The 23890-nt window shown below is 42.5% G+C and overlaps 2 protein-coding genes across 2 annotated transcripts in view; both read right to left on the minus strand.

Moving 5' to 3' along the window:
* Positions 1–144: 144 nt before the first annotated feature.
* MFSD4B (major facilitator superfamily domain containing 4B) lies at positions 145–11016 on the minus strand. Its single transcript, XM_058801680.1, has 4 exons — positions 10627–11016; positions 10372–10540; positions 7813–7929; positions 145–5320 (listed from the first exon to the last, which is right to left on the minus strand). Exons 1-4 carry the CDS (start codon positions 11014–11016, stop codon positions 4083–4085), a joined length of 1914 nt encoding a protein of 637 aa, XP_058657663.1. The 3' UTR covers positions 145–4082.
* Positions 11017–16180: 5164 nt separating this feature from the next.
* The window catches only part of SLC16A10 (solute carrier family 16 member 10), a 62524-nt gene continuing 54814 nt past the window's right edge, over positions 16181–23890 (minus strand). Inside the window, exons 4-6 of the mRNA XM_058802026.1 lie at positions 20919–21062; positions 19192–19420; positions 16181–17920 (exon numbers count right to left, since the gene is read on the minus strand). Of these exons, the coding sequence (XP_058658009.1) occupies positions 17685–17920; positions 19192–19420; positions 20919–21062 (609 nt within the window). The 3' untranslated portion in view covers positions 16181–17684. The remainder of the gene's footprint in view (positions 17921–19191; positions 19421–20918; positions 21063–23890) is intronic.

Raw genomic sequence — 23890 nt, forward strand, 5'->3', positions numbered from 1 at the left:
ATCAGTAGGAGTTCTTAGAGGCCTTCCCCAAACCAGAAGAGAAACATTTCCAGTTTTCCATTAGTCAGACAAAGACCAAGTTTTAAATTTAAAAGTCTAGAGAAGATTTGAAAAATAGAAGAAAACTTTATTTACATCAAGGAACCTGAGCGCCTTCTCCAGATAAGAATTTATTACAGTCAAGACACCAGTCAGTCTATTAAATGTCACATTACACAGTACAATGTAAAACCCACACCAAGCAGAATCAAAACTATTACATATACAATAGAAAATCTACAGATTGCAATGCACTTGTATGCAAAGTAACTCTAAAAAAACAAAACATCAAGGCAGAAAACTTTGCCTGGTCGTGCATTCACGCATTGGTCAAGTACAGAATAAAAGTGCAAATGCCAGGAGTGAGTGCTTGTAGTACACTCCAGCATGCCTCAGGATAAACAAAGTATTAAATGACACTTAGCTGCAAGAGGTTACCTTTCACACTGGAGCAGAGCACTCATCTTCAAACTGTTCCTGGGTTCGTGGACAAAAATAGGATTCTTATCAAATTCAGGTATCTAATTTATGGATTAAAGCTCTTGTCCTCAACAGAGGGATGGCTTTTCAAGCATAAGCAGGGCAATAGTAATGTAATACAGTTACTTCAAGTAATTTCAACCCCCAACATGTAAGTATTTGAGCTTTCTGGAGCACCTGTAACTTAAAATAGATCTGCATTGTAAATAGATCCTCACTTCAGCTGTAGATACCAGGAAGCAATTTACTGTGAAAGGAAATTTAAACATGAGAAAACCAATATTCATTGTCTGAAAACAAGCCTTGAGGAACGCCAAAATCCAAGAGCAGGGAGCTAAGCCTTGGCCATCGAGGGTGCCTAGAATTGGTATGAGCTGGACTCATCCTTGGAAATGTCCTAGATCTTGTTTTAAACTTAAATTGCTTCAAGCATTTTATTTTCAGTCAAGGGCAGCCCCTGCTGTTAAAAGCAGGCTGGTTAGGGGATAAGGACAACACTTTCTGTCTGTCTAGCCAGTTCAAGTTCAAGACCAGAACTAAGACACGGAAGGCTCCAAGTCCTCATTAAGATGACTCTAAATTTAGGCAGGTCTCCACACGTCAGTGGAAAGTGATTCCACATAGATAATTCTTCAGCTTCCACTGTCTTACAGCCACTGCTTTTTGGATCCTTTACTTGAGGGAAAAGGCTGCTCTTACCTTGGCATTCCTGCCTGTTGCTACATTCCTACTACACAGGCCTCTTGCTTTTTAAAGACGAAATGGGGATGAATTGAAGTTACTCTCACAGGAATTAATACATGCAGGAAAAAAAAGAAAATGTTTTGTGCAATATTTTTACATTTGCTGGGACGACGCTGGTCAGAAACACAAATAAGTGTCTGTATATGTGCAGTAGATCAGCTTCTAAGAGATTACAGCATATTTCCCAATGCAGCTTTGATTTCATTTTCTGGGGTTTTTTAGTACTTGATTATGCAAACGATATAAAATATCCATGTAAAGTATCCCTGAGAACAGTCTTACGTGTAGGACATTCCAATCTGGAATTTCATCAAAACTTAGCATATAAATTGGGGGAGTTTAGAATTTTCCTGGTTGCTCAGTATCTTTCTTTAAGTAATTTTCTTCTGGCACCATGATCTCAGGTATGGGGAAACTTTTTTATAGCAATGTCAACACAGGGGGATGGCAGGTCCAGCAAGGAGCTGCCATAGAACAGTTTCTGTATCTTTCATTCTGTATCTTTCATTTCACTGTATCTTTCAACAGTTTCTGTATCTTTCATTGTGTGCAGGTGTCCTGCACCTTCTCCCTGCCCCTGCACCAGTGAGATTTCTCCTCACCATCAGCTGACACCCCCTGCCTCCCACACACAGAGCAGCGTGCAGGAGGGAAGAGGAAAAACAGTGAAATGCAGGCTCCAGGTGCCCTCGTTCCATTCCCTCTGCCTACCACACTGTTTGCTTCCATGTCACACCAGAGGAGCACTCAGGGCCGCACAGACTCACTCGTGTCACCTGTGCCCAGGGCTGGGGCTGGCACTGACCATCCCTGGAAGCAAACAGAACCCTCGTGGCTCGAGTGAAACCAGGCTGCATTCTAAAGTGCAGGTCCATGCATTGCACTGGAAAAAGATGCCACAGAAGGAATCCATCAAAACCACAGTGGCATTTAAGTGCCAGCAGCAGAAAGAGAGGGAGGCTCTGCAACATGGCAAGCTATTAACAAAAAAACTTTCACAGCAAGTTGATTCTGGCTTCTTATTAACTTCTCAGAAGAAAAGAAAAAGCCATTCAAGCCTAGGTTGCATAGTTGAAGGACAAGAGAGGGAACAAAACCAGACCTGGAAATTCAGGAACATCTGACATTCTGTGCTGTTACACCTGGAGCCCTTTTGTTACTAAATGAAACCTCTTAGCAAGAAACATACTAACAAAAGTGCGAAGTTAAAAACCCCAAACAAAGCACATTCTTATCATATAGACTTAAAAAAATACTTAACTGATTTGGAGCTCCAAGCTGACAAATGACAAGATTACTGTTCAGAGACAGATTTGCATTTACTGTTACTTTTTTCCTCTTACACTGGGAGAGCTCTCTGGCATGGCTGCACCTGCCCAGGGTTTCCTGCTCAGCAGCAATGAACCTTCACATACAAACCACTGCTTCTCCACTAGGGAGAATCCATCTCCATGTCACCCCCCAAAGAAAAAACCCAAATGTCACCAAGCCAGATGGCCAGGGGCAAGTAGTCATTCTGGAAAGGATTGTCTCATTGATAATTCCCTCTCCTCAAATCTCCATTGTAACACATTACTCTGGTAAGTCTTGGGACAGGAAACCAGAGAAGTTGTGATAACCTTTAACAACTGGCTTTAAAATACCATATATTAAGCAATCTCTTTTACCTGAAGGGAGTCAGCAAGAAAGGTGGAGTGGGACTTTTTACAAGAGCATGTAGGATAGAACAAGGGGGAATGGCTTCAAACTGAAAGTAGGTTTAGATTAGAAATCAGGGAAAAAAATCTTTCCTGTGAGGGTGGTGAGGCACTGAAACAGGTTGCCCTGAGAAATTGTGGATGCTCCAGCCCTGGAAGTTTTCAAGGCCAGTCTGGATAGAGTTCTGAGCAACCTGTTCCAGTGGAAGGTGTCCCTGCCATGGCAGCAGGTTGGAACTGGATGATCTTTAAAGGTCCCTTCCAACTCAAACCATTCAAAGATTACATTATAATTTTATCATCTTCTGTGTACATTTTTTAATTTCAGTGATAGTGCCATAATAAAAATCAGAAATACTTTGGATCATTTGGATTATTTAGATTTGTCGCCACGGTTTAGTAGGTTGGAGTTATGCATTTGAGCAGATAAACAGTGGCCCATTTTGTGCCCTTTCTTCTAAACTGCTTTTAAGTGACCCAAAGGCATGATTTCACTCCTAAGAAATGTACTCTTGGGCGTTTCCTAATCTCCACGTGCAAATATGCCACCATTTCCCAGGGGGGTTTTTTGTCTTTGTCTCAGAACCAAAAATTCCTGTAGTTTGCCACAAGTTATTCAATTTACAGCTCCTGGGCATCACCAGAAATTTTAACTGATTTGATCACACACAACTGTCAGACACAGTAGGAACATTCCTCCTTCACAAGGTAAGAAAGTTCAGCATTACTGGTAACAGATGTCTCTGCTCTCTCATGAAACCATTTTGTGACAAAGCATCTCAGACCTTCACCTTTCACCCACCTTAAAAATCTGAGTAGTCTGAGCAGTCCCCTTCTTTCCCAGTTATTACAGCATCTCTTCCTTGGATGCATGCCTCATATTTAGAAAACATCTTTTATGTTTTAACAGTTTTGGCATAGCTAAACATTTATCATGTTGCCCCTTTCACATCACTGAGGACCTTCCCACTCCAAGACATATCCCCACAGGCTGAAAGAGGAGAAAGGACTGGGAAAATGAACATGCTGAGCTCTGCACCACTATGAAAGGGTTCCCGAACCACTTGACAACAGCTACAATTCAATTGCATTTCCATTAATAAAAAAAAGTCTGTTGTGACTCTATTCACTCTTGTCCCAGTTAATACTCCCATTTTGTCTCCCAGGGGAACCATCAGCAACCACTGGAGGATCACCCAAAGCATTGTCCAGATGGGGCTGGACAGCTGAAGAGTCCCCTGGTATCCTGTGGGACGTGTCCCTCAGAGAGTTTTTGAGCTCGTCATTCATTTCTACCACCTCAAAGTCTGCATCATTCCACTCTCTCACGTGCTGCTCCTCCTCCTCCTCATCCTCAGTGAGCCTGGAGTTCGACAGCAGCGTTTTCCGGGTCTCCCTGTCGCTCACTTCCCGCGAGTCGCGCTGCTGGGGCCAGTTGGCGAGTTTGTACATGGCGGGGAAGAGCAGCACCGTCACCATGGAGGTGACAAAGGCCGTGTACATGACGACAGGGATGTGGTGGTACCTGCCTTGCAGGTAGCCCACCGCCACGGGGATGCACATCTCGCCCAGCGCCGCGCCCACCACGAAGAGCGAGGCCGTTTTCCCTTCCACCACCGTGTACTGCTCGATCCAGGCGATGCCGCTGGGGAAGATGGTGGCCATGGACGCTCCGTACACGGCGCTGCCCGCCCACAGCGCGGCCCGCAAGTGGGAGAAGAAGGCCAGGGCCATGGAGGAGGTGGCCGAGCACACGAGGCTCAGGACGATCATGGTGGCAGGGGACAGGAATGCGGCGCCGAATATCGCCGCGCCTCGGCACACGGCAAACGCGCCCCAGAAGACGGAATTGAGGGCGGCTGCCTCGCTTTCCTTCATCTCGGCAAAGACCATTGCGTGAGTGTACACATAGGAGCCATAAGTGACCTCAGCTCCCACGTAGAACAAGAAGAACACGAACAGCAGACCAACGAGAGGCCAGTGGTATTTGGCAAGCTTGTCCTTGTGCGCAGAAGCCTTTGATTTGTCTTTAACTGAGCTGCTCTTTGAAAACAAAACAAAAAAGAAGATGGAAACTAAGAGAATATAGGAACCTATGAAAATATAGGACCACAAAAAGCTCTCATTGCGATGGTCGTTCAGTGCTGGTGTAGCTGATGCAGCTGATGCTATTGGCACAGACTTGAGGACAGACTGGTTTGTCTTTTCAGCCCCTGACAGTTCCTCAGATTTGGAACTCCCCAAGTCCATTTGAGCCACCAGAGGAGCCAGAAATGCGCCAGCAGCAAAACTGAAGTGCAAAGCCTGCAAGTGTGGCCCAGCCTCTGATCCCCAGGTGTACAGTGCCAGTACATTGCCACCTGCAGATCAGAGAGAAAAACATTCCTTTCAGTCTGAGACTAGATATTGTTTAAAAGAAAATAAAAAACCAACAAAACAAAACAAACCATAACAGATATTGCTAATTCAATGTACAATAATGCCAGGTTTAGCAAACACAATGTGTAAAACAGCAGTTTACTGAAACTCTACCTTAAATCCATGTGATTACTTCAGCTTTAGGAGGATATTCAGAGCAGTCAAAACAAAGAGTCACACAGTGGCTTAATCCAGCAGCAATGGACAGACATAACTGTGCCAGGGGAGGTTTAGATGGGGTGTTGGGAAAAATTTTCTCATGGGAAAAGGTTGTTAAGCATTAGAACAGGCTGCCCAGGAAAGTAGTGCCAAGTCACCATCCCTGGAGGTATTTAAAAGACATATGGATGTGGCATTAGGGACACGGTTTAAGGCAGGACTCAGCATTGCTGGGTTAAGGGTTGGACCTGATGACCTTAAGGGTATTTTCCCACTTAGGGACCCTATGATTCTATGGTTCTAATTACCCTCCTTGACAATTTGCAGCATTTTTCAGCCTTTTTTAAAAGGGAAATTTAACTGCTTCTCATTTCTCAAAGTATCAAAAGCAACAATGCCCAATGCTAAGAATCAGAGGAACAAAAACAACATTTAAAATTCATTAAACAACATCCCAGGAAAAATAACAATTCACTTGCTACTGATGGGCTGGGCCCACCACCCCACTGTGTTCAAATGACTTTCCAGAAACAGAAGGGTTTGCATCAGTACTGCTGTAAGCACCAAACTACAACACCATCAGATCAACAATAATGGTAGGAAATGAGATCTCAGAGAGGTGTTTTGAAGTAGACCCTCAGAGGAATGCAGGAAAACAAAACAGTAATCAAATTCCTGTGCTGCAGTACAGCAGCCCTTGTCACTCAGCACTCTTCCAAACCAATTCAGCTTTGCCTTACTGCCTTGCTGTGAGTTTCTTCTGCTACTCCTGCTCATCATGGAGAGTCTCTCTGGCTCTGAGGTCTGATCCAAGCAATACACCCACTGAAGGTATTTTGACCATTGGCTGACAAGATTTTCCCATCCAAAGAATTTTTAAACCAAGTGCCACGTATAACAATCTTACCAGAGGCAGCAAATACAGCTCTGCACTCAGTTTATTTAACACAACCTGTGCTGTGCAAAACCATCTCTTCACCACTGGATCCTGCTCTTTTTACATCTTAGCAGAGCTCCCTCAAACCCCACAGCATTAAGGCAGACACTTCACATGTGCAGCCATCGTTCCTCTTTGTTGCCAACCAGCCAGGCCCTGGCTGGGATGCTTCCAGAGCTGTTTGGATAAGCTAACACGTGAGTCAGCTCTGTCTCAGCAATAACCCTGCCCTGAAGGTGACCAAGCAGCTGCTGTAGTGATTGCTGGTTAGTGAGCCTGCCCAGGTCCTGCAGGAGGGCAGCAGAGCCAGCACAGCTGCTGGGACACGGCTGGAGAGGTGCCAGGAGGGGCTGCCTGCTCTTGCCTCACCACCACGTGCTGCAGCAATGAGAGCACTCTGCTGACAGATGCACTTTTGGGCATTTCCTAATCTCCATGTGCAAGTGTGCCAGCATTTCCCAGGCATTTTCGAGCGTGCCCAAAGCCTCTGCTGTGGCCTTGACTCCTGGTGCAAACTGCCTGCTAAAGCCTGAGCCGCCCTGTCCGAGCCTGCCCAGGGACTCCTTTGTGGGAGTTCATTTTTCACACCTCCAGCACCACTGACCTTTCTGACCACACCTGCACTGGCTCTGCAACTTCACCAACACATCTGAGGATCATGGAATCATTTAGGCTGGAAAAGATCCTCAAGATCATCTTCCTCCAATAATAAGCCTCTGCTAAGACACTGGGTTTGAACAGCTGTCCAGCAAACTGCTGGGTTTGGGGGTTTTTGCCCAGGTCATTTGCAGTACGCACATGCCACAGACTTAGAATCTGGGGACAGAACAAATTTGTATTCCCAGCCACCTAAGCATGGCTGGCCAAAGGTGGAAAACAGCCCTTAATTCAGGGAGATGGGCACCATGGTGCTGTGAACTCCCAGCTGCAGGTGGGCAGCTCTGCCAACAGCAGCTGTAAGAATCTCAAACACCAAGGCTTTGCTCAGGACTAGCTTAGGCACAGCTAATGCTAATGAACCATGTCCTCACCAGCTTCCTGCAAATGAGCAATTTAAAGAAAACATTGCTTAAAGAGCACAGGGCACTTTCTTTATGCCTGTAATGGCCCACTGAAATGCAAATTAATCTTCTCCAGGAACCAGCCCTAAAGGAAGGCCTGTCTCACACACAAACGCTGGAAGCCTAAGGACCAGACTAATCCAAGAGCCACAACCAGGTAAAACATTCCCCTCTTTTCATTCACCATGCATCACAAGAAAAGCCAGCAACTGTTTTGGTATGCTTGAAGTTTCCAATTCGTTTGCTGAAAGAACGGCCAGAGCACAGGGTGCCCTACCTGTGTCCAGAATTCCCATGGAACCTCCAATAACTGACATCAAGATGGTCAATATCAGGGACTGGTTACACCAGGGTATCACATAAAGACCAGCTGCTGTTCCAAGCATGGAGAAGGCTGCAAAGGTTAAAAAACAAAACATAACACTCTCATACTACAGCTTCCATTTAAATAACACAGAAGAAGAAGAAATACAAATAAATTCGTGGTTTTCTTAAAGTTACAGATAATCCTAATAAGGGATGCAATGTAAATACCTCAATCCACGGTGAGCAGCAGCAGCTAGAAAGTTGAACAGATAATTTTTTAGTTGGGAAAAAAAAGGAATTTCATAAAACCTTGCATGACAAACTTCTCTGGCTAAAGCAAAGAGAGGAGTAGCTCCTGCTGGGACACTAAGAATTCTTCTGCAAACTTCTGATTTAGAAAGTGACTTCAGTGTGAAACCAGTAAACCATGGGTTTGAGCAGTGTCAAGCCTGTCCTCTGAGAACTGCATAACATTTAATTTGGCTCCATTTCTAAAAGAAACCAAATAACTAACTCTTAAAAATGCTATAAGTAATTGCACCTCGTCCACCAAGTGATCTTCATATAAAGATGCTGACTTTTATTTCTATTTTGTTCTCACATGAGGGATGTATTCCAAGGGATTTCTGGGGTTTTAGACAGAACTACAACATTTCTCATAAATTAATTTTGCAGCAGTTCATTACCTGCATTCATTTCACCATTATTGGCTACACTTACAACATGCCATTTCAGAAAATATTTTTAGCAGATGGAAATTGCTTTTATTACCATTTGGGAGGAAGTTCAGTAGTTCAATTCTATGCTTATAATTGCCTCCATAATAAAACAACCTGCAATTAGTATCTTGAACTGAAAATATTAGGTTATTAGAAAGCTTGTACCAGTTCAACTGTCTCTATTCTTTTTAAAATCAATCCATGATCATAGATGCAGCAGATACTTGAAACATCAATGGAGCCCGATGTATTTAAGAATTTAGGTTGATTCCAAAAAAAAACCAACCAGCAACAATGTCCAGAACCCTAGAGACCTCGCAAGATACTTGGAATACATGCCTCAAAACATTTTTGAAGGTGGTGTGCATGCTGAGCTGCATGAAGCAAACACCAGAGACAGGGAATACTAAGTGCAGCTCCTCAGGTGCCACACTCAAACCTGAAAGTAACTTCCCAGCAAGGGCTTTGTTGTCCACTTCAGCTCTATGCCTGATAATCAGCGCTTAAAAATTTCCTTGACAAACACCGGTGATGTTTTTGATTTTTCCTCCATATAGAGTTTTTCTCTGTAGCAGAATTCCAGCAGTTGATAGATGGGAGGCAAAACTACACAAGCCAAAATCTCTTACAGGCAGCCCTCAGATGATAAAAATGAGACAAGGTTCAGTAGTTCAGATTGTGGTTCTGCCATAAGCACTGCTAAACTGGAAAGGATTAGGAGATCCATCATTTCCCACAGATTGTTAACAGACAGCTATCCTCAGGGAAAGAAGGAAATACTAAACTATTTCAAGTTAACCTGGGTTTCTACAGGTGTCTGCACTGATTCCATTACAGGAGGCAAAGTCTGACTTGGTCAGGTGTACAAGGGGGAGGTTAAAGGAAACCCACCCCACAACTGCAAACACTAGCAATGGGAAAAGGGAATCTTATCTGACCTGACCATGTGATTACAGCATGCTCCTTATGGGAGGCACAGTTCCCTGAAGGGGTGAAGGAGAAGAGTGAGCCCTGGTACACATTTTAATCCCTAATTTTGAGCACAAAGGCACTTGAAAGAAAAAAAGACAGAGCTTCCACTATTTTTGGTGTGAGAATGAGACGCAACTCTAAAAGGAGCCCCTCCTTTCTGGATGCTGAGTGTGGCTCCTGGATCCCTGCTGGCTGAGCAGCCTCAGGGATCTGCCTGCACAAAACCGGTCCTGTGCTCCTACAGCAGCAAGTTCCCACACGTCCAGAGAACTGTTACAGTCGTCAGCTGTGGTACCCACAGTTTAAATGTTTCCACCATTATAAACAATAATTAATGTTTCCCACTGTAAATCAGTTAAAACTTGGCTACAGCCCTCCATCAAAGGCCACAGGCCTTCGTCCATTGCACGAAGCCGATCGTGACTGATGAGTGTTGAGGAAAGAGGAAGGTCCCCCACAGAGCTGCGGGAGGTTTCAGCTGCACACACGGCAGCCCGGACACAGCTTCCTGCCTCACGCCTCGTACGGTGGCGCTACAGGAGCCTGGTATGTTCCAAGAGCACCCACCCTGGGCACATTACTTGATGCAAACTAAAAAAAGCCCAGCTGTTCTTTTCAGAGCGAGCCACTGGTCGATCCCTGCACATTTTGTCCGTTCGATCCCAGTTCCCGCTCGGCCGTGCCCGGCGGGCGGGGGCTCTGGCAGCGCTGCAGGCAGGGCCACATGGCGACAGCCGCGGGCATCTGGGGACAGCCCCACGTCCCACGGACCCTGCCGCTCCCGGGGCTGCAGCAGAAGCTGCCCCAGACGGTGTCCGGGAGGGCGAGGCCGCACTCACCGAGCAGCAGAGTGGCGTTCATGCAGTCGAGGAGCACCCCGCCGACCACCGACCCGCCCAGGGAGCCCAAGGACCGGCCCACGAAGATGTAGTAGATGTCGCTGACGTTCTTGCCGACATTGGCGGCCAGGGTGGGGAAGGTGGGACCCAGCACGGCGATGCTCATCCCCTGCAGGGGAGAGTGCGGGGTCACCTCGGGAGGGTCCGCAGCGCCCCCGCAGCGCCGGGGCCGCCCTCGCTCACTCGTTCACTCACCAGCCCCAGGAAGGAGGCGCAGAGGGTCCCGGAGATGCACCAGCGCAGCGCGGCCCCGTCCGGGCAGCGCCCGCAGCGCCACCCGCCCCCGGCCGCCCCCGCCTCCGGCTCGTTCTCGGTCTCCTCCGCCTCGATGAAGGGGACGCGCAGCTCCCGGTCGGCCTCGGCCATGGCTCCGGCCGCCGGCTCCGAGGGCCGCTCCGGGCCCGAGGAGAGCGGCCCCGGCGGCTCCGCCCCGCGCACGGCGCCGGGAGGAGCGGGAGGAGGAGCGGGAGCCGCGGGAGGAGCAGCGGGAGCAGCGGCGGGATCGGAGCCGGGGGGCGGCAGCGCCGCGTCCTCCTCCGCCGGGGGCTCCTCCGGGGAGCAGGGCTCGGCGCTGGGGAGCGACATTGCCGGGGCAGCTGACACTCCACACCGCTGGAAGTTTGTGCCACGGTGCCCGAGGAAGTGCCCTTATAAACTAGCATTTATTTTTAATCTGTGTTATCACTCAAACTGCACTCTACCTTTCAATCGACCGATCATAAACGGTCTTTGCCTTCCACAAGGATCGTGTTATGGCACGGCAATAAAGCTTCTCAAGAGAGAGAGAGAAAGCTGTCGAGTCTGCTAAGCACATAAGCTATTAACACATGCCTGGTATTTAAAGTTTTCAGCATTAAAACTACATTAATTCCTACCGCTCACGTGGAGCAGCTCACCGACTGTGCAACAGGTCTCAGTGCGTGCTCCCTGTCCGGCACGGAGCTGCTGCTCCCTCCAAGAAAGGCTCCGAGTTTCACCGCACTTGGTAAGTTTAAGTGTCACAAGCAAACAAACAACTCGAGAGAGAATTCCAAACCGCACTGCTTTGTTTTGCGAGGTGTCCCTAACAAGTAGATTCAGGGATATGGCAGCGCATGGACAGTGATGAGCAACCCATTCCCGTTTCTCCCGGCACTGGCAAGCATGTTGCAAGTGTTCGGAATAGCCTGGGTGCATTAAGCCATTAAAAAAAAAAAAAACAAAAAAAAAAAGAGTGGCTGCTTGCTAACAAGTAACACTGCCAGATAATATCTAAACCTGATCGATCCCACGTTCTACCTTCGGAGGAGTGCAGAGTCTGCAGAAAACTGCTGAGCTTCTGTTCATACGTAGAGACAGACTGCTCTGCCCAGCAGTAGAGACAATTCCAGATAAAATAATAATTTCAACTATAAAATAACAGTAGTCACACACAACTCAAACCACATTTCTAGATGTTTTGCCTGGTTTGAAATGCCTCCCCCAGGCTTCTCCTCACTGTTGTTTTACACACTTACAAAGAGGCTTTGTACATTGAAAGTGTACAAATGGCAACAGCACCCAGGCACTTAAAAAGGTTTTGAGCATCTTTTTCAATTCTTAATTTGAACTGCAAGTAGCCTAGGGAATAACCCCAGGAATATTTCACCTATATCATCAGATGTATTTATTAAAGAAAATAAATATTTGGCTCTACTACAAAGGAAAGGTGAATGAATTTTTGGGACTTACTGAAGCTGTCAATGAGGAAACATTTCATGAACTGTAAGTCAAGGGAAGGTAAGGACAGTCAAGGTAAGTCAAAGGGAAATTGGTAGTAGGCCAGTAAAGGATTAAAGGTCCCACTGGCAGTCCATGAAGCAAAAATCAGAATTATTTTGAAACACCACTCAAGCTTACTGTACCAGTTTCCCTCCCTCCTTCAATTTTCCTTCTGCCTTTTGTAAATGCAACTGCTTCTGCAAGTTTCCTATTAAGACCCAGAATGGAAAATACAGAAGATAAACTTTTCAGAAACAAGCAGCTCAGAAGCTAGCTTAGGTTTTTAAATCATTAGTCTTATAATGGGTTGTCAGTGCAATCAGAATAAAACGGGTTGCACCATATATTAATGTAGAAACAAATGTAATGGGGACATCTCAGTCAGACCACAGTAGCAACAAAAGCTGTAAAGACTTTTTGTATAAAAGTCTTCACACTAGAGTCAATAATTATCAGAATACAACAAAATTACCTTTCAAAATGGCGAGTTTTACACAAGAATAAGACCAAAAATGATGCATGCAGTAACAAATGGGGCAATTATGAACTACCATCTTTATTCTGAATAATTTGAGGCTGATCACAGTTACTTTAGCACCACAAAAAACATTAGACATTCATTTCTTACCCTTCTAACAAAGCAGAACTTGAAAGACTGGAGTTAAGGCTAGCAAAACATATATACCCTTTAATATCAAAAACAACATACAAAATATGATGTCTATAAAGATACTTAAACATGTCAGTGTTGTCAATATTAGCAAACATTTTAGTATAAATCACTCTAATCTTAGCATATGCACTTCCAAAACATCACAGCTGTTGACACAAGTTATGTATAGGCTAGAAGGCATTCTGCACATATGCCAAAGCTTACATGACTAGAAACTCACTGGCTGGCTGGAACTCCACTGGTGCTGTGCTCGTCAACAGGGAGGCAAAGAAAGGCATCACTTCTTCCTCAGCCATCTCACAGTTCAGAACTGCTTCTCCTCTAGTGAGATGCAGACTGTTCCTGCATGCCCTGCTCAAAACACATTGTATTCATAGATACACACACTCCCCTAATAGCAGGGGGTCCTTTCTGACTTGTGTAACACTTCCAGCTCTCCAGACGGGAATGTGGGCCCCAGCCCAGGCACTGCCTCTGTGCAAGCAGCAGGGCTGGGAATGCCCCGAGCCAGCACAGGGAGAGCCCGGCCGTGTATGCTGACCCGAATGGATGACCTGAAGGATTGTGGCACTGATCCCCAACCTGACACACACCCTTTGGGGCTGCAAGGAAGCCCCTCCGGTCCCTCTGGCATGTGCCACCCGAGGCAAGGACCTGAGCAGGGCACTTCTGCTTTGCAATGGCCATGTCCCTTTTTGACACCACGAGCCTGTGATCAAAGCACTCATCTGGTACCTGTGAGATGGCATCACCTGCTGCCTCCCGCAGGGGTGATGCAACCTCCCACCCCTCCAAAAGCTGCCTGCTCTGCCAGGCTGTGTCTGCTCAAAGGCTTCATCCAGGGAAGGCTGGGAAGTACCACCCATTCCCAGTGTGGTGGGCATCAGCCTGATGATCCAGTATCCCTGCAGGGAGGGGGGAATTAAGTGCCCACACATAGTGCATCAAGGGCCAAAGGAGAACAGTGTCACTTGTCTGCCTCATCTGATGCCAAATACACCCTGAAGAAAGGCCACAGAACAGCTACAGCATCTTTGACTCATGCGGGCAATTTTCAGGGACAATAAATTCTCACTGGAAATAAAATTAGAAAAATAATTTAAAGGCTAATGCTGAACAGATGAAGACCTGAATGCAAGAAATTCTAACTACATTATCATTTGAATTCTGGGTCTGAGATTTGTACATGTCTCCAAATGTAGCCAGGACAAACCCATCAATACTTCACTAGTTACACATTGAATCCTGTTGCATAGCTGAGATGTAATTAAGAACCCAAAGGGTTTCCATTATTTCAGACTATTTGCTGAACAGTTTTCTTTAGATTAAAAGGATCTCATACCTACCAAAAAAGTATGAAACCAATAAAACCTTGCTCAAAATTAGTATTGGTTTCAAGATCTGGTGTATTAAATGACAGCATCACATATGACTGGAAATTTCACACTGCCATTTCAAATGAACCCGTTTCTACGCATTTTCTTCTGAAGATTTACCCTGATAACATTCAATGAAAAGATGATTACTTTGTTTATAGGATACAAGAACAATGTCTACAGAAAGTACTCCATGAACTGTTCTCAAGAGAGGGATAGATTAGAGTGATTTAAGGGTCTTCTTGAATTAAGCTGCTATTTTAATTTTGGAATCTACCCCCAACCAGATTAAGGCTTGCATTATTTGGGTCATCAAAGTAAGATTTCAGCAGGTTCCCCATGAATAGGTTTTCACACCCAAAAATAAATTGTTACAAAATCTTATTTGCATTTATTCCGTTAAAATAAAATTGAATATTCAGTCCTTTTCTCCACTTCTACAATAATAAGTATTTTTTAAAATAAATTTACAAAATAGTTACTATTTGTGTAGGGTTTTTCATGTTTTAGTTGTTTGGGGATTTATTTGTTGGGTTTTCTTAAAACAGAGTCATCTAACCTCATTTTTAAAACCTCAGGGCATACAGAATCTAGTATCTCTCTCAATAAGTTTCTCAGTGGTTGGTCAGCCTCAGCACAATCTGAACTTGTTTTTCATCTTACCTAGTTTTAGGACATAAATACCTTATGCTTTTGTCCAGAAAAGAGCATGTGCTACTGGACATTTCCCCCACAGAAAAGAGCATGTGCTACTGGACATTAGCAAGAAAACTTGCTAATAGAGTTCTTAAACAGCAATTTACTTTACCTTCTCTGAAGAGCCTTTCCCATTTTAGCATTGTTGCAAAACAGGCACTGCATCAGAAATGGTTTTGTTATTCCAACATCATTACACCAGCGGAGCTTCCTTCCCCCCAAACTCTGCTTCTCTCTCATCCAACATCCCACTCACCAGGTGGTTCTACCACAGGAATCACTCCTGAACAATTAGTCATTGCACCCTTCTCACAGAGGTCATGATTTCGGCAAGTTTTTTGGATTGTTGGTTTGGGGATTTTTATAAATTTTATGTAAATATGAGAGTTTGGATTTATTTTTTTTAAACAGCATGGCAATATTTGATCCATACTATTGATATACCATTTCCATGTAATTTATAAATCTTTACAACAATTATTTAATATACTCTCCCAGATAATTTAGAGATGCAGAGCAGCAAGTTGGAAAGATGCCATAATTACACCAAGATATCTGGTCACAACCCTTTCAAATTGCACCAGTGATAAAAAAAGCAGCAGCTTTGTTTTTGGTATAAAACTCAGGGCTAAAAAACACATGAAATGCAAGATCCATGATGAACACTAATTTTTCATAACAGGACAACAGGAAACGAGAGTCTTGTATCACACTTAGCCAACACCACCTTCTGTGTTGCCCAAATGGAAAATAATACTGAATATCACGTTCTACAGGAACACTCCAGACAAGAGCATCATTGGCTGTCAGCATCACTTTTGTAATGAAGGCAGTAATTTTAATTAACACTACTATGCATATTTCAATGACATTTTCAGAAGTACTTGCAATGTGCCAAAGCACAAGTCCCAGTGAACCTGAAGGGACCTTGGCTTTCCAGACTGGTTTTCCCCCCCTCCCCACAACCACCTCCAAGTCCCTCCACATATGTCTCTCTAACATTTTAATATTCAATTCTTTTAGACCTCACTCATGCAAAGTAGGGTTTGAAATTCTGCAATATAAAAAATGCCTGAGATTTGGTCTACAATAATTACAATGCTTTGCATGATTATATTTAAAGAACTTCTGTTGGTTGCTAGATGTAAACATTAAATGCAATAGTATTGCTGTTTTATATGGGTTTTCTGAGCAATTTACTACAACACTGGAATAAGAAGAATGAAAAAAAAAAAAAAAAGGCTCTCATAAAGAAAAACCCAAACAGTATGCCTCCATGGTTTATGTAAAGAACAGTTGCTAATTAAACAAAGCACTTGAATATGCATTTTGCCCAGATCACATTTAGTTTACTCTTTGCTATGACAGTTTTAAAAGAAGCAACAAAAATTACTGGTATCAAATGGACCTGAAATAAAAAATTAAGTATTCCAGTGATTGCTGAACCATATCTATAGATAAGCAGTATGCTTAGAAGTGTTTATCTATAGATAAGCAGTATGCTTTTAAGTGTTTTATGATAAACTGAAAAGCAGTGTTTTCATCTCAAAGTATTATACTTTCAAACATTTTTCAGAAAAAGAGGTTACTTGCTTGACAAACAGCGCATGATACCTAAGGAGACATAAGCAATGGGGCTATTAGTTTAGGGTGTTAAGAAAGAAATAGGACATGCAAAGGCATTTCTTTATATTTGAAAAAAATATGGAGCCATATAATCTACAGGCAGTTGAGCACAGCTATAAAGACCTGTAATAAACCTGCATGTTCACATAGTGCAAAAATCTTGAATTGCTGAATGTTGTTTTAATAGCTCACGTATATTTCCACATTAAAAACAACGTGGTATTGCACTTAGAATGTATCCTTTAAAGCTGTCTTGGTTTTACGAACAACAAAAAAAGAAATCCTAAGAAGTACAACTGAATAATTTGAAATTTAGTCTAATTCACAATACTGCTCCAAAGAATTAGTCAGTACAGTTTCAAAACTATCCACTACTCTGAGGTTTGCCTGAAAAAAGATTTATAAACATACATCTTAAGGGTATTGCCTTCACCAAATAATAATAATAATAACAATAATAATAGTAACAATAAAAAATCTATTATTCAGCAGCTTAACTTCTGAACGTGTTTGCACTTGGAGCTTGGTTTGGATACATTCAAAACCTGAGCCCATCAAAAATGCCATCCTTAATGTTCTTTGGGCTACTGTGAAAGGTGAATGCAAACACAAGTGAGTGTTTCAACAGTTGTATAATAATTTAGCTTTCTAATGAAACAATCATTTCAGCAAAAAGATGCATATTTGTGTTCATGATAGAGAATTATAGAAGACTGTAAACAGCATGATAAACTTCAATAAAACAGATCAGTCATAAGAGCTACTACATTATCCAGTATAAACACCCAGGGGCATGCCTGCAGAGGATGGATCATAGACATCATTGAAGAACCCTGGGTCAGTGAAGGAAAAACAGCTTTCACATTTCCAGAAATCAGTTCTGATGGATTAGAAAAATATTCTCTTCACACACAGAATCACTACGCACGTACACACTAAAGCTACAAAACTTCAAATACCTTGAAAATGTGGCTTGAAATCAAATTCAAAGACTTGTCAAAAAAGTTCAATGGTATAAAAGATTCTTGTAGCAGTTCTGCAATTTGAGCAATAGTTCAAGACTTCAGTATCCTCAGCCAACAAGTAGAAATCTGGTTTCTGTAGGAGGAGGTCAGGATGGTATAGGGAAAAGAAAAAAAGCATCAAAAGCCAGAATCCAGTTCTTTGGCTGGCTTTTCTGTCGTGTCCGACACCAAAGTGCTTTCATTTTCCAGCATTTTCTCAGTAGTTTCTCCATCAACAGGTTTTGCTCTCGCTTTCAACTTCTGCCGCTCATGGACCCAGGGGATGAAGCACAGGATCGCTCCTCCAATGAGGGGAGGGACTCCAGCCAGGTAAAACGCCACATCGTAGGTGCCAAGCTTGTCCCGCAGCAAACCTGGGAATAGAAAGTGACCACTCATAAATAAAGGGGCCTCAGGAATCTACAGAAAACAGGCCATGGCTCTGGGTTCAGGAACCCAAGAGCTGGCACAGATTATAGCCACTAGAACTGACAACCTGATGGCCAAACAGAGGCGTACACGGAGGTAGAAAGGTATTCCAGAGTTGACTTGGAGCAGTAATGAAGAGCTCAGTATGTCACTCCTCAACCAATTAAAAATTGCTTAATTACCATCCACTGAAAACATGCACCATCTTTCCTATGTGAAAGTTGCTCATTTGAGCTTCTCCAGCACCTGTATCTTGCCATGACTTAGAGAAATTCTCCCTCCTTTTGGAAACAGCTACCTTTGATCAATGTGTCCATTCTTCTAATTCTAGACATACTCCATATATTGCATTCCTTGTGGCCTCTTAGTAAGAAGTGTGTTTCCCAATAATTCACTCTAATTGTTCTCTCCAAATTCCTCCCATTAGTCAAATTCTATTTAAGTATTAATAGCTGTGAAAGTAGGAAGCACCAAGTCTGTGCATTAAATGCATTAAATGTGCATTAATGCATTCTAGCATTAAAATTTTGTCCTTTATAATGCAGCATAGTTCAATTACATCTTATGAAGTATACCTTTCACTCACCAAACCTCAGGGTAAATTACCACTGAAAATCATCAGTGGTGAGGAATACACTTCTAGCTATTTCTACCTCCCAAGAACTTCTAAGTTTTCATCTTCAAAACCTGTACTTTGTCAGTCTCCCAACAAAGGATGAATAAAGCCACTTAATATATTAATAATTATAATTTTATATTTATGTATATATATATTTCTACTTATGAGGAGCAATTAAAGTGACTGGAGCCTTCAGCCTCACAATGGTTTTAACATGAGCAAACTTTGAAATCCAGTTAATTTTCAGATTTTAATTTGGAGGCCCTCTGTAACACATGCAACCAATAGGCTGTCAGTTGTACAAACTGGAAAATGTCAGGTCCTAAATCCAACTGGAAACCCATCTATCTTTCTTTTGAGGAATGTTTTACACCTGCATACAATGAAGAAGACTGAGCAAACTTTGAAGAGTGCAGTAAGTTAACAACTCTCAAGCAGCAGGTAAATTTCCTTTACCTTCTCAAGCACACACAGATACAACCTCTGATGTCAAAGCTCTGCACGTGATGCGGGAATGGGAAACATGGCCAAAGTGTTTCTCTAAAGTCATGCAAACAAAGGAACACATTTACAGCTACAAACCCTGCCTACGCTCACCTGCAACGGGTGGACCAACTGTCATAGGCACTGACATGAGTCCAAGCAGGAACCCGATGGCCTGGGAGACGTCCTGAGCCCCAACGAGCTCGAAGGCAATAGGAGCCATAATGCAAATGAAGCACCCATCAAACAGGCCCATGAAGAGACAGACAGCAACGAGAGCTCCAAAGACATTGCACAGTGGAATCATCATAGACATCAGCCCAATAAAAAAGAATGAGGCCACCTAAATATGGACAAGGGAAAAAAAAAAAATGCATTGCATCAAATTTGCAAATCCTTAGGGATCAGATGAACCTCCTTGCATTTGCAGTGAATTAGATTGCCTGCCTGTATTTACTTTAAAATAATCAGTCTCCATGGATTACCACCGTCAGAAGTTACATATTAAAATAAAACAAACATATCACTCATGACAGGCAAAGAAATTCCACCACCCATTTCACAAGCTTTGAAAATGCAATTGTAATCCTCTATCCTACAATGATTGTGTAAGGTCGTTTCTTATGCACTAATAGTTTTTGAGAAATAAGTCACAGAATTATTAAAAGTTTAAGATAGCTGGAATACTGCAATTAGACTCCTCGCTGTTGTAAGTAAAAATATCCGTATTATGAGTGGTTATTTCAGGGTGCTTAAATTCAACAGAAGTGAAAACATTTAATTTTTCCATTAAAAAAAGTATCCTGATGTACTGCTGTAGTCATGCATACTTAAAAAGATTTTCTAATATAATCTTAGATTATTTATTTGTTTCAGATTAAAGGAATAAAACTGTCTTTCAGCAAAATGAAGCAGAATTAAAAAGAAAATAAAAGCAGTAACAGTTTTGCCTGTGCACCATCCATATGTAAGCACTGGAAACCAATGTTCCACCTAACTGCAATAAAACATCAAAGAATCTAAATTTATCCATGACAACAAATACTCCAGCAGAACAGTAATACTTTCCTAAGAATTTTTTATTTCCATAATGCAGTGCAGACAACCCCCACTAGATGCCTCCCTTGCTATTCATTTTAAGAGACCAAATGAAAAACACCTCGAAATTGCCAATATGGAAGTAAATTAAAGCTTTTTGCAAAATCCCACACCAACACTGCTAGTATTAAAAAAAAAAATCACTTATAAGTGTGGAGGGAAAGAAGTATATATCCTCCTTCCTCCCCAAGCTTCAGCATTTCTGGAAGCCAGGACTCCTTCTGCAAAATCTCCTCAACTATGCACCGCTTGTATTGCCATGGCCATTTCCCTGTGTACTTGCACAGAACATAGCTGACACCAAATTAGTGCCTGTCAAAGATCAAGAGATCCAAAATCCTTACTAGAGAAACATGGTTTAATTTTTTTCCCCTATATGGGGAAAGCCATTATGAAATCATAATCTGGGATAAAACGGAGAAAGTAGAATCTAGAGAATCCCCAAAGGTTCTCAGTCACGTGTTAATGAACAGTAATTTCTTTCATTCCCAGCTGAAAACAGCCAGCAGGAAAGAGATATCTTTCTCAGAGAAAATGAAAAAAAACCCCAAAAATCAGAGATTCATAAATTTTGCACTAAAGGCTCCTAGGATCAAAAGCCATACACTGAGTTTCCTAGAGTTTTGAAACTTCTCAAATTTGAATCTCCAATCAGTTAATTCTGCTTACTTACTAACAGTACCCAAAATCAAATCCTTTGCAATCCACAGTTCAGAAGGAATATAGAAACAATAAACACATACCTGTAGATAGATTTTTTTTGCACCAGGAATATAATCTGCAACTCTGCCAAAGATCAATCTGCCAACTCCTGAAGTAATGCCCAGACACAGCAGAAGCACTTCTTCTGGCACGCTGTCACCAAATCTCTCTTTTACATGATTCATCTGTTTAAAAAGAAAAAAAATAAATTTGCTTTAGAATTAAAAAGATAGACCTTGGCAAACCTGAGTCAACAGAATTAATCTGTCAGTCACAAATTCAGCTACAGTCATCTGATTTACTCTGCTTTTACAGATTTTAAAATGCAGTATTTTGTGCAACACAATAAAAACAATCTGAAATGTGTTGCTGCTTTATCCACAACCAATGAATTGAATCAGGAAAACAGGAAGGCTCGGTCTAATTAAGGATTAAAAAAAAAAAAAAAAAAAGTAACTGAGAAGTGCTCTCTCCAACCACTCTAAATTTACTGATGATAGATTCAAAGTAACACAGAAACCACACGGGCTACCAAGCCTGCAACATAGCTCCGGGCAAGGAGCAAGAAGCAGAGAGCTGAAGACAAGACAGTGCAAGCAGGAGCGGCCCTTCAGGAGGTCTCATCCCAACATCCAAGATGTCCAGGGGCAAGGAGGAAGCGGGGCAGAAGCCAGCTGCAGGGCCAACCACAACAGCGAGCACTCCCACCAGGGGGAGCAGCTTCAGCAGCAACGAGCAGGGCAGACTGGAAGAAAGATTTATCACCCGCTGCAGCATGAAGAACTAAAGCAACGGACCATGGACCACAACAGGATGAACTACCAGTGCCAGTAATGCCAACTTTTCAATTCATAGTTAAAAAAAAAAAAAAAAAAAAATATATATATATATATATATATATATATACACACACACATATATGTATAAACAGACTGGCTCGATGGATTTGCATTTTTTTATATTCTCTCTACTTCCACAGTGTTTTTCATCTGTGGTTTTTGCTGTGATTTTTTTGGTTTTTGGTTTTGTTTTTGTTTTTTAATCATCCCCAAAGATCAGAAAATTATCCGCAAGAGATTTTTTCACTACCACGTTTTGGAACGTGCGTGGCTATGCCAAAATGGGCACTAGAAGACATAGAAATCATTTGCACAATCCTGCAATATCCATGTTCATCCAGTTTTGAACAAGAAAAGTAAACAAGTGAAAACAAGTGAAAGTTCAGAGATGTAAAAGACCAAACAGAAGAAACTGATTTTCAGTAAAGATGTAGTAAGAACATTTGAGGGACAAGGTAACCACAGGCTGATATTGCTTCAAACCAGAGAACTCCTAATTTCTCATCTATAAAATGAAAATTTTCCGTTTTAGCAAATACTTCTAAAGCAAAATAGTGTGAATTCTTTCCTGGCCAGAATGTTACTATACAAGCAGAGCTGTTTTTTCCAACAAGAAAATAGGACTTGCTGAGTAAGAGTAATTTTCTTAAATATAAAATCTGTTGGAGTTTTTTTACATGTCACAGAAAGCCTATTAAATCTAATATTATTTTGTCCAATATAACTGATTTTGTAAGAAAGAAAAAATCAAGACTTATTCTAGTTTTAAAGAAAAACTTCTAACTTAAATTGAAGACATGTTGCTTGCTCTTTCTGTTTTTTCCTTTGCTTTGTAAGACACATTTGGGAACAGAATCTGATGAAATTTTTCATCTGAAATGACATTTAAACACAAAAGATAAGCTGTTCTACTTACTCCCTTTCTGCCAAAGGTGAGAAAAGGGAAAGCTGACAGTTTTCCCACCTCTACCTTTGTGTGCTTGTCAACACCTGCTGGCCCAGCTGGCAAGAGAAGCCAAGGTGTTCTTTGCAATTTTTCTCACCTGTTCCACATCCAGGTTTCTGCAGCCTCTAGATGGTTTAATTAGCAGGCCTGATCCATCCACTCCCTGGAGGCTTTTCAAGAGGCAAAGCAAAGCTCTGTATCTAGACAACTATTAACCCTGCACCTGCAACTAAGTAACTGGATTTCTCAAAGCAGCACAGGGGGTGAAATGCTGCCGCTCTTCCACCAAGGAGGGAAAACTGCCACTACTTATCCCAAATTTAAAATATCTAAATTAGTTTCTGGTTTCTTTTGTTTGGTAACTGAGCGGGGGGTTTTTTTTTGTTTTGTTGTTGTCTTTGTTGGGTTGTTCTGGTTTTGTTTTTTTTTTCTTCCACTACTCTTAAGCACACGATAATCTTGAAGAAAGCTTCCAAGTAGATATATAGAATATAGATATATACAATTTTTTTCCTCAGGAAGGCAGTGGCATAGGCTGTCCAGAGATCTTGTTCAGACTCCTTCCTTGGAGGTTTTTCAGGACTAAGTGCACAAAGCCCTGAGCCACCTGGCCTGATCTCTCAGAGCTGATGCTCAGATGCTAAACAGCTTATTCAATCTTCAGTGGCACCGTCACAAAATAAGCAGCAGCAGTATTAACTGTCTGAAAATACAGTGATTCAGGACTAATTCAGTACTGTAAGTGTAACTAGGTTAAATATATTCATGAAGTAGCTCCAGCAAGATTCAGATTTCCACAGCTTTTTAGCTGTTAGAACTACTCAAAATCTCACGATGATCAATCAGTTGTGAATATTCTCAAGGCATCAACGCTCTCCTCACTGCAGAACTATACAGGTTGTGATTATACAACTCTCCAGGCATTGTCTACAGCAGCCAAATGGGGACCCAGCCACACAAAGGCCAAAGCATTTCAATGTGTGTTGTGCCTGTTCTCAGTAACATAGCTGCTTCTTCACTCAGGGCTCTGTGCATGCTGAAATGCAGGTCTGATTTTTCCAAATGTAGAAAAGACCTGGTTAGCTCAGGCAAAACTACAGTCCAGAGTAGCATGGTTTCTTCGTTACTTAAAAATATAATTTATCTTTGTACAACCCAGTTGTCCAAATAAAGATATACAGACAGTGAAAACCAGAACTGAATGCATCCCTGGCATCAGCATTTTCCT

This window comes from Ammospiza caudacuta, chromosome 3, assembly GCF_027887145.1.
Source record: "Ammospiza caudacuta isolate bAmmCau1 chromosome 3, bAmmCau1.pri, whole genome shotgun sequence".
In the NCBI taxonomy this organism is placed as follows: Eukaryota; Metazoa; Chordata; class Aves; order Passeriformes; family Passerellidae; genus Ammospiza; species Ammospiza caudacuta.